Raw genomic sequence first — 10,406 nt, forward strand, 5'->3', positions numbered from 1 at the left:
GTGCGTGCGTGTGTAGGGTGGCACTAGCCAGCGTCCAGCCACAAGAGTGTGTGTGTGTGTGTGTGTGTGTGTGTGTGTGTGTGTGTGTGTGTGTGTGTGTGTGTGTGTGTGTGTGTTGGCAGAGCCCAGGGTTGATGTTGGAGAGGTGGATTATTGAGGGAATGTTGGAAGATCACAGGTTCCTTTGATCTCTGTCTTCTGCTTATTAGTCACAGTCTCTGTACCGCCTTGTTTAATATCTGTTCTGCTTGTCTGTGTGTGTGTGTGTGTTTATGTCTCTGTCTTTGTCTCTGTGTGTGGTGGGGGTGGTTTTCAGGGCAGTTTCCACGTTCTGGATCGCCAACCCCAACAACAATCTCATCAGCAACGCAGCTGCTGGTTCTCAGGTAATAACATCAGAGTTACGTAAGGAAACATGTTCAAAAGTGATTCATAAAAAATGAGTAGTCAACGAGTAGAGCTCCTTATTAATTTATAATATAAATGAAATGAAGTGAAGCAGCACTGGCTTTGGTGTTCCTGATCTTTACAAAATGAAAGATGTTCATGCTCATAACAAATTGATCCATCAATAAAATAGGATTTAACGGCCTTTAGTTTCTGATTGGAAGGATGCAATAACATCGTAAGACAAGATACAAGTAGTAGATCCCTTATCTAGTCTATTTTTCATTTTAGCACAATCATCCAGGAGGTTCACTGAGGAGGGCTGTAGGGGTTGGGATTTTCAGTCTAAATCTATTAAAGCGTAAACTTCGATGAACTATGGAGCTCATATGAACTCTTACACCTGACTTACCCTCTCTGTGGAGCATGCAGTATGACATCCTGCCTTGTTCTGCGTAATGGTTTAGCATGGACACTCAACCTTCAGATGATATGTTCATAAACTGCTGCTGCCCAGGCGTGCCATGAACATGATCAATCACCTCATCTCTCCCTTCCTGTTGCAGGATGCTGGCATATGGTTCGTGTTCCACAGCTCTTCCACCGGAGACTCTCATGGGCTGGTACCAGAGACCAAGGCAGAGCTCACACCCCTGGGGATTTTTTACAACAACCGCGTACACTCCAACTTTAAGGTATCACCACTGTAGCTTATTTTTTAGCCTTTCATTTTCGATGTCGCCTCAAGTCAGTGTGTGCTTTTTCTACAGTAAACACAAGGTGCCAAACGTCTTCTGCATAGTTTGTAAAAATGCATTGCACATATTTCTCTGCTTATTCACTTCTTGCCAAAAATGAGACATGGACACACACACACACACACACACACACACACACACACACACACACACACACACACACACACACACACACACACACACACCAGACACACACACACGCACACACTATCTCACACACACACACACACACACACACACACACACACACACACACACACACACACACACACACACAAGTAGCCCTCTACAATAGTGCTCTGTTGTGTGAGGACAGAAGTCGGGCAGGTGAACTGTACGCTCTTTGTTCAGTGTGACCACAGAAGCCTCTCTCACAGGATCAACTCCAGGTTTCCACATACCTGAGACGTACACACATACAACATTTTTTCTTAGAATGTATTTTACAATTCATTTTCTAAACATACAAAAATAAACCATATGTTCCGGGCTGTGTAAACATACAGTACGTTTTCTTACAAATTACTCGGAGGATTTCTGTTTACCAACGTTTCTGTCCGCAGTCTGCCTTACTGCATGACTCTGTGGGCCCAGGATTGAAATGTAGTGCGTTTCTTATTGCCTCAGGTCCCACACTGTGAAGTATACTAGTCGTCTTGTTTATGTGAGTTTAGCAGGAATAGACCTGTGGCCCATCTTGGATCTCTTTCTGTAATTTTAGGGAACATCTGGAGTTAAAATCATACTCACATTTTTCTAGGCAGGGCTGTTCATCGATAAAGGAGTGAAGACCAGCAATGCCAGCGCTGCGGACCCCCGGGAATACCTGTGTCTAGATAACAGTGCCAGGTGTGTATGTGTGTGCAAAAGCATTTACATTTTGAAGACGTATTCTCTGTGATTTATGTGTGAAAAGATAATAATTACTATTTTTCTTATGGTTTTTGACATCTCAATGAATGAGTTGCTAGTTAATGGTTAGTGACCTACAACTCACTAGTACAATATACAGTACACTTTACTGTACATGTTGTTAAACAAAGTGTAAACTGTGCGCTATCAGGGGGGCTATAATGGGTGATTATGTGCTGGTGTAAAATTACACTATGCAAATATTATGTTATTTGTGGTTTACTAATGTGTTTCTGTCAATAAAGGTTTGAATTGAGTTATTTATAGCCCCCCTGGTGAATATCTTTGGGGGTACGGCCATTGACTGGGAAAGTTAGATGGCTTTACGCTCTGTTTCTGCATTTTGGTGGAAGGCTTGTGTTGACAGAGAAAACAAGGCTTCACAGATAGAGTTTCCACTCTCCCTACCCAAATACTGCCCTCAACTAGACGGAAAAAATCTTACGTGTCCTCTGAGACCGCTGGCCGCGCTCTGTGCATGTGTGCACAGGTACGAGGGGGAGGACTTTTAATGTTACATTTGTGTACCAAGCATAAATCCTTCAGAGACAGAAAGAGAGAGGGATTGGGTATTGATAGTTTCTTTCTGATTTAACACTTTGTTCCATGACAAGATATTCCAGAAACTAGCAGCTACATTGTTATAAGATGTGTGGATATTCAAGGTAGCATAAAAGCTCACTTTGAAGACTATTTTAGCTGCACCATTAGGCTGAATGAAAGAGGATGAGCCCAGTCTATTTTTTAAAAAGACTCCAAATCCCCTTTTAGTTTCTACACAAGATATTTCGTAATCTAATGGGAGGAGAGGCATACACTTTTCCAGCCACATTGATGCTCCAGAGGGGGATTAACCCCTTTTTCTACTTAATGACACAATGGTCTTTTTTGCAACACAATACCACATCACATTAGCATGCATTGTGGGAGGCAATAAGCAGTGAAGCCAGAGTTTAACAGTTAGACAATAAGCCTAGTTATAAATAATTTCTGTGCAGATTTATTGTAGGATGACGTTATGATTATCCGGGCTATTAGTCACACAGAGAGACAAAGTGAATTAGTTCAAGCCATCTTTTGTTTGTGTTGTCTTGTGCGTTAGCCTTCAAGAGTGTGCAGAATCCGTTGGAGGGAAATAACGTTTGACACTGTGTTAACAGTACAAACTAAAGTCAGAAGGATAATGATAGAAATGCATGTGTTCACGTGTGTACGTCAGATTCCGGCCGCACCAGGATGCTGACCCTAACCGCCCCCGGGTTGCAGCAGTGATTGACACTCTGATCTCTTACAAGAACAACGATTTAGGAGCGTGGATACGGGGAGGGGACATCGTCATCCAGGACTCTGGGTAAGACCGATTAATGTCATGTTTTCAAAAGAACTGAGATTTACCAAAAAAACAAACGTGAATAACAAACTGTGTTTTTAATTCTTGTTTGTATGCACCACGACACCAAGTCAAATCCCTCGTACGTGGAAACCTACCTGGTAATAAACCTGTTTCTGATTCTGACCATGATGACAAGACGATGTGAGAATCCCACGACACGTTTCTGTGAAGACACGGTTCACAGCTTGTAATTGTTTGGGAATCATTTGCCCTGCGTGTCCTCCTTCGCCCTCTGACGCAGCTGACCAACCTTGAGCAGCCGCTATCTCCCATAAGGAGGGGCTGGTTGGTCAGCTGCGTCAGAGGGCGAAGGAGGACACGCAGGGCAAATGATTCCCAAACAATTACAANAGACAACACAGCCCCCAGGTTCATCAGGGCACACAAACCTCTCTACCACGGTAAGGTGCTGGTTCTTCAAAGAGGCAACAATTAAGTTATCAAGCCAATTGCATTACCTACTACAACTTGAATTGTGTTGTATGTCAATTAACGCAGAAATCAGAGTTCAAATTAAACACAATATTAAGTTGATGTACTTACCAACATTATTACGTCAACACAACTTATAAATTAATGTTTGCAACTTAAAATGTTTATCTAAATCAATTAACTCACATTTTTATCTTGCAACCATGCATTTAATTAAGTGGAGGTGAAAGGTCGCCTGAATTCGTTTTTAGAGTGGAGAAAATGTGGTTTTCCACCTCTGTTATTTCCTTCAGAGTCTGGAACTCCTGGGATTTTGCCCTTTTATTGAAAGTCATTCTATTAATCAGTAGACAATTTTCAGAGGATAAGGTGCAATGGGTAATTTTGATTTGAGAGCTGAAGCAAGCCGATCCTAATTTAATATTAATGCTCTCTGTTCTCTGTTTCAGAGAGATCCTCTTCTAAAATGTAGACTAAAGCATCCAGGGCCACATATTTATGAATACTAAAATAATGAGAACGATCAGGTTGCCAAGAACTGGATTTGTCAAACAAAGCCTGACGGTATAATATAAAGCATTTTGACGCTTCTTCTTTCAGTTTGACCATTCAACATGACAAATAGTACAGAGCACAATCTCTGCTCTTCTGCGCTATTGATTTTCTGTATGCAAGTCATCCAAAAAACAAAGAGATTTGACATCTTGATTGGACAACCTGTTATCTTTTGTAATGGTGCAGATCGAGAGCCTTCTGTTCCACTTGATTAATATCTGAATCATGTGTTTGCTGCACCCACAGTGCACTGCTCACACTGTGGATTCAAAAGCAATACTGATTTTCTGTTGTGTTCATGTTTACGGTTAGAACTGTATGACAGATGATGTGCGGGCAAGGATATGAGAACTACCTGGCAACAATATATTTGATTGTCTTACAGTGTTGTTTTCATTAATAGTGTTATAGTGTGTGCTTATCTTCCACCCGCGAACCTTTGTCCTCGCGTTTGGTCCTTCTGTGATGCAATTTGACTGTAAATGTTTTTATAAGTGCCATAGAAATTATTATTATTATGACAGTCAGGACAACCTGAAGCATTGTTGTTGAGAAGTTTCAGTGTTATAATAAATGGCTTGACCATTTAACTTAATACAGCAACCTTGTGCAATAATCAAACCATTGCTGCAGCTCATAAATAATACACTGTGGCCAAATTTCAGTCAAAATGATTTATTTTTAAATACGAGGTTCACACAAGGCTTTACATTTTCAATCAAAAGCTTAGGGCACTGATTAAATATCTGATGATTATATGTCAGATTATCCAAAAAGTGTCCTGCCAGTGGGAGGGTCCACATCTAAAAGCCTGGTTTTTATGCTTCTGACTAATTTTTCTGCATAGAAATGAGCAAACAAGGATTAAGGACATTTAAAGTGAACCTGATGTTTTTGTGCCCGACATTCACTTGTCACTTGTGTCACTCACCTGTCACTTGTCTCTCACCGAAGCCTTCATGAGACTATTTTTCCATTTATAGGCTGATTACTTCTGACCTCGTTTTATATGTTAATTCAACACACAGAGCGTTGAGCAGCGAGAAAAAGAATCCAAACAAAAAGCCCATCCAGATGAGTATACAGAAAAGTAATTTGCCTGGCATGAATACGCAGATGCCATTTAGGATGATGACGCACCTCCCCCCGCACTTGGCATCTGTCCTAGGAAGTTAAACACTGAGGCTGAGGACTGTGGAACAAATTGTAATCAAAATAATCGGAGACCACTTCAGTCTTCTGATCTTTCATTTGATTCATGCTCATAGCACTTTATAATTTGTACAGAAAGGTATTTTAGTTTTACCATGGGCAGTGTACAATCTCCTGCTGAAAATGACACTATAAGTGCTATGAGAGTGAAACCAATGAAATCAATGTGTAAAAAGACAGATAAACAAGGAGCTTAAATTCACTGTTGGGCTAAGAGGAACCGCAGATTGATGTGATAATTATCTGTAGGTTAATTGAGTCTCATTTCCTTTTACTACGCACAATTGTTCGATATAAAGTTAAGTTTGAAAAGGTTACATTTAGGTTTCACTGTGCCTATATACCAAAAAAATTGGCTCATTCTTCTTGATTGTTGTCTTTCAGTCAGCTGAGAGTCTTTCAGCCTGAAGTGCTGCTTCACAGCTTGTTTTGAATCATTACACACTGAAAACTGGGCTTAGACCTTATTGACTGCAGTGCATCTGCCACTAACAAACATAACCTTTTACTGACACTGCTTTGGGCACCATGAGGCTGTGGTCTCTTACTTTTCTGTACTCAGGAATAATATTGCAGGGATATATTTGGGTTTCCTGAACAAAGTTAGACTGAGCCTCTGTCAAACCTTCCTCTGTTCTCTGTAGAACGGCCTAAGGTTAGATGTATTAAAAGCCACAACATTGCAGCAGTGTTTATCTCAGTCCACAGAGATCAAATTTTCCATAAACACACAGCTGCTTGTACTTTCACACATGTACCAACTGAATCCAGACTTTTTACATATTATCTGCAGCAGCTTGGTAGAATTCAATAATGGATCACATCACCAACAGTGTCTTGTGGCTGCTTTGAGTTTCTGCCTAAAAAAACATAGTCTGTGCTCCCTCTCTACAACCACTGTCCAAAAAAAGGAAAATACCTGGTTCGTTCAACACATGAGAGGGAGAGACACATAGAAAACCAGACGAGTCTTAGTTTTAATGCTTTTTAACACAGACAACCCACAGTTTCAATCTTACGTTACTCGTCTCTTGGTATGAGGTGACGCAGCAGGCACAGCACATTTAACAAACATTAAATCTCTGCTCCAAGTCGTGTGGAGAAATTAAAAATGATTTAGGAGCCAGCTGAGTGAGTGGGTGATTCTCATTGATAAAACATCTGCCACAAGCTGAAGTCAAAATGCAGGTAGTGTTCAAAAGAGGAAAAATGTCAAATAAAAGCCATTTAGAGTACCATGAAGAAGAAATCCACATCCCTCAAGGGGCCGTATTGATTCCAGAGCCAGCCAGTCGAGTGATAAATGTTCCTTTTTGGCTATGTGCGCAAACATTTGTTTTTATCAGTAAAGAGCACATTGCAATATCGATGGCTTTTCCTCCCCCCATTCTGGCACTAACTGAATCGGGCTGAGGGTTTGAAACAACTTGACATCCCTCTATAATTTATGTTGGCTCGAATGTGCATCAAATGTTGTTCCAACTAGATAACAACACCAATATCAGTTGATCTTTTCTTTTTCTGTTGCGATAATGTCTTCCAACTTATAGAAAATCATTTTATCACAGTGGGATTTTTAGAGGCTCCATCTTAGTTATTTATCTCCAAATCCTAACCAGGCATATCCAGTAATGAAATATATGATAAGCATAGTGGGACTGCGGATATCCCGCCCTGGGAATTATAAAACAATTAGCACAAAAAACAAATTAGGCAAAGGAAAATGTAATCAAATCATCAAGTTCATAAATGAGTTTTATGTCAGGGATAAATGATGAAATCATTACTTGCTTTCACCCAGCCTTCCTCAATATTTCGCTGTCTTGCTGTTTAACAACTTCTTTAAGTTACAAACACTTTCTTCATCTTGCTTCAGAGTGGATCGATCAATGTCTGTGGGAGAGGAGCTTATATATATATATTTTTTGACGGATTTAGTAAATGTGATGAGAGTTGAAAATAAACAGTATTTATTTCATTTGAGAAAAATAAAAAATTAATTAATTTCTGTCACTTTCTCTGTTCGTACACCCCCAAAACATAGACGTTTAGTGATGTTGGTGAAGTGCCATTGTTACACAAGAACTCACAATCCATGTAATGATTAAATTGGTTTCTGACTCAGGAGAGAAATCAGACGTTGAGATTAGCTCGGTGGATATGACAAAAATAAAACAGACCTGATCAAAGTGCAAGCAATCTGCCTTTTCCTCCTGGTGTCGTGCCATCCTGTCACAGGAGATCTGCACGCAGCTTATCACAAAAGATGAATACAGAATACTGCTGTGAGGATTACCAAAACTACAAAGCAGAGAAATATCATATTTTAGGGCCGAGCCAAACACATTCATTTAGCTTATCTTTTCTGACAGTAAAAAGCACACACTTTAAATGAAATAAAAAATAATGATTATCAAACAGACCGTACACAAATGCCTTTAATTGGGTCACAACAGCATGAGCTTCACTTGTTAAACATGCACTGACAAAAGCCTATGTAAAACGTTCACAACACCATGTGGTGTTTACTGAAGATTAACAAGGCAGTCTACACATGATCAATGCCAGCATTACTCTGTACTATAATAAATCCCTGTCTTCGGAGTGTTTTGGCAACATAATGTGAAGTAACGTCAGCTGCAGCACCTCCTACCAGATTACAGAGAACCAAGAAACTCAGAGCTGCTGAAGGTGTCTCCAATTAGATTATTGAAGATACAGTAGAATATAAAAGATGAATGTTGTTAGTATTAAAGATGTACCCACACTAAACTTAGTAAGTGCTTACTCAAAAGTCAATAGACAGAAAATGTGTTTAATAGGTATCTGTTTTATATTAAATTCCTAATTTTAGTAATTTATTTTTGTTCTTGATTATTCATTTGTTATAAATAAATGTGCTTTAGCTCTAGTTTCTTTCTTAAATCTCTTGCTTCCAGTACATTCTTTATTTTGGGTGTAAGACTGATATTTGGACAAAACAAGAAATGTAAAGATCTTTTCAACTATTTTCTGAATTTGTATACATCATTTTAAAACCAAAAATATTTGACAGATTGATTCCTCAATAATAATACAAATCAATGAAAGAAAAACTAAAACAATTTATACAATAACATCTCTGTAGATATTTATTTTATATTGGTTTAAGCTCGGGTCTTGCTCCTGGAAACAAAATACTAATTAATGATGACATTTATTTTTGTGACTTTTGTAACAAAAAAACTGAATTGAATCAAACAGGCAAGCAGATTTTTTACCAAAAAAAAGCTCTTAAAACCCTAAACCCTCACTGTGTACAAGATCAAAGAAGCCAATAACTGCCAGCTTTTTCACAAGCTACACTCTAAAAAAAAAAAAACCCCGGCTCCACTTAGATAAATTGAGGTAACAATTTGCGTTGATCTTTTTAAGTATTTCCAACTTAATCGATTATTAAATTAATCCGAGTACCCATTTATAATCTGATTAACTCAATTAGTTCAGTACTACAAACATAATTTGCTTTNNNNGACCGGGCAACTCTCGGTGAGAGATAGTTATTGTTGTGGGACACCTGGAACACATCCTTCTCGGGGTGTAGATGACCTCGAGCCATAATCAACAACAAAAGTGATTCAGTGTCTATTGAAGAATGTTGATTATTACACTCTGAACTAGTTAAAACCTGGAGCTACAGGAGGGGTCTTCAGAATTGATTGTGGCATCTCTACCGTGTGGTCAACTCGTGGCCCGTGACCTGTCTTGTGAATTCTCCGGCCGAAGCTCCAAATAAACCGTCAGTGTTTGCCATCAAAGCTCCAGCTCTCCTCGTGTCTCTCTGAGTCCTGACTCCCAATTGCTTCAGAAGTTTCCGGCCCACAGTAATGACTGGCTCTTTTCCTCAGACTTTCTTCATAGATATTCCCCTAGATCTTAGAGTGCTGACTAACCTGGGATTCACTATTTGACCATGCACTTATTTTGCCTTTCCCTTGACAGATTTGCAGACAATGGAGTGGGACTGGCTTTTGCCAGGTGTGTACTTCTAAATCCCTCTGCTCCTTTTATTCATGCTTTCACTTCTCCTTGCCAGAAGAACTTGCCAAATATTTATCAAATATGTATCAATAACGAGCTAAGAACAGGCACTTTGTCACAGACATTTATTTCCTTCATAATTAAGAAGCAATGCCGTTTTTTTCTATATTGTCCAATGTTAACATATATGTTGGAGATGATTTGTTATGTATGTCTACATGCCCTGATCTCCTTATTTCCCTCCAGTGATGGAAGCTACCCTAAGGATGAAGGCTCCAGCCAGGAAGTGACACGGTCCTTGTTTGTGGGTGAAAGTCGAAACAGAGGGACCAACGGAGGACAGAATAAATACTGGGGCTTAGGAGGGGTCGATGCAAAGATGAGGACACTGCCTAGAAACAGGTGAGAAGGAGCGAACAGCAGGGAGGGAGGATACAAGGGGTAGTAACAAGGAAGGAAGGATATATGTGAGGAATTAAGGGAAAACCCAAATGGATCAGAGTTTCCTCAGGAATTGCAGGGGATGCTTTTGGAGGAGTTGGCAATCCACAAATATGCTGGGAAAAACAAACAAGGACGAGCGAGCCAGCAGAGCCAGCAGAGCCAGCAGAGCCAGCAGAGCCAGCAGAGCCAGCAGAGCCAGCAGAGCCAGCAGGTAGTCGGACAGATGGACAGCGGAGGCTGCTGCAGCTGCTTTAACACGGAGCTGGACTTGTGAAAGGAAGTTCTGTTTGGAC

At 40.0% G+C, this 10,406-nt stretch overlaps 1 protein-coding gene across 1 annotated transcript in view; it reads left to right on the top strand.

Moving 5' to 3' along the window:
* Positions 1 to 298: 298 nt before the first annotated feature.
* The window catches only part of LOC104966814 (transmembrane protein 2-like), a 28,180-nt gene continuing 18,072 nt past the window's right edge, over positions 299 to 10,406 (top strand). Inside the window, exons 1-6 of the mRNA XM_010796115.1 lie at positions 299 to 386; positions 954 to 1,082; positions 1,906 to 1,994; positions 3,277 to 3,408; positions 9,631 to 9,666; positions 9,916 to 10,071. Coding sequence (XP_010794417.1) covers positions 10,049 to 10,071 — 23 coding nt within the window. The 5' untranslated portion in view covers positions 299 to 386; positions 954 to 1,082; positions 1,906 to 1,994; ... (1 more) ...; positions 9,631 to 9,666; positions 9,916 to 10,048. The remainder of the gene's footprint in view (positions 387 to 953; positions 1,083 to 1,905; positions 1,995 to 3,276; positions 3,409 to 9,630; positions 9,667 to 9,915; positions 10,072 to 10,406) is intronic.

Source organism: Notothenia coriiceps, unplaced genomic scaffold (genome assembly GCF_000735185.1).
Source record: "Notothenia coriiceps isolate Sejong01 unplaced genomic scaffold, NC01 NC01_scaffold00037250, whole genome shotgun sequence".
In the NCBI taxonomy this organism is placed as follows: domain Eukaryota; kingdom Metazoa; phylum Chordata; class Actinopteri; order Perciformes; family Nototheniidae; genus Notothenia; species Notothenia coriiceps.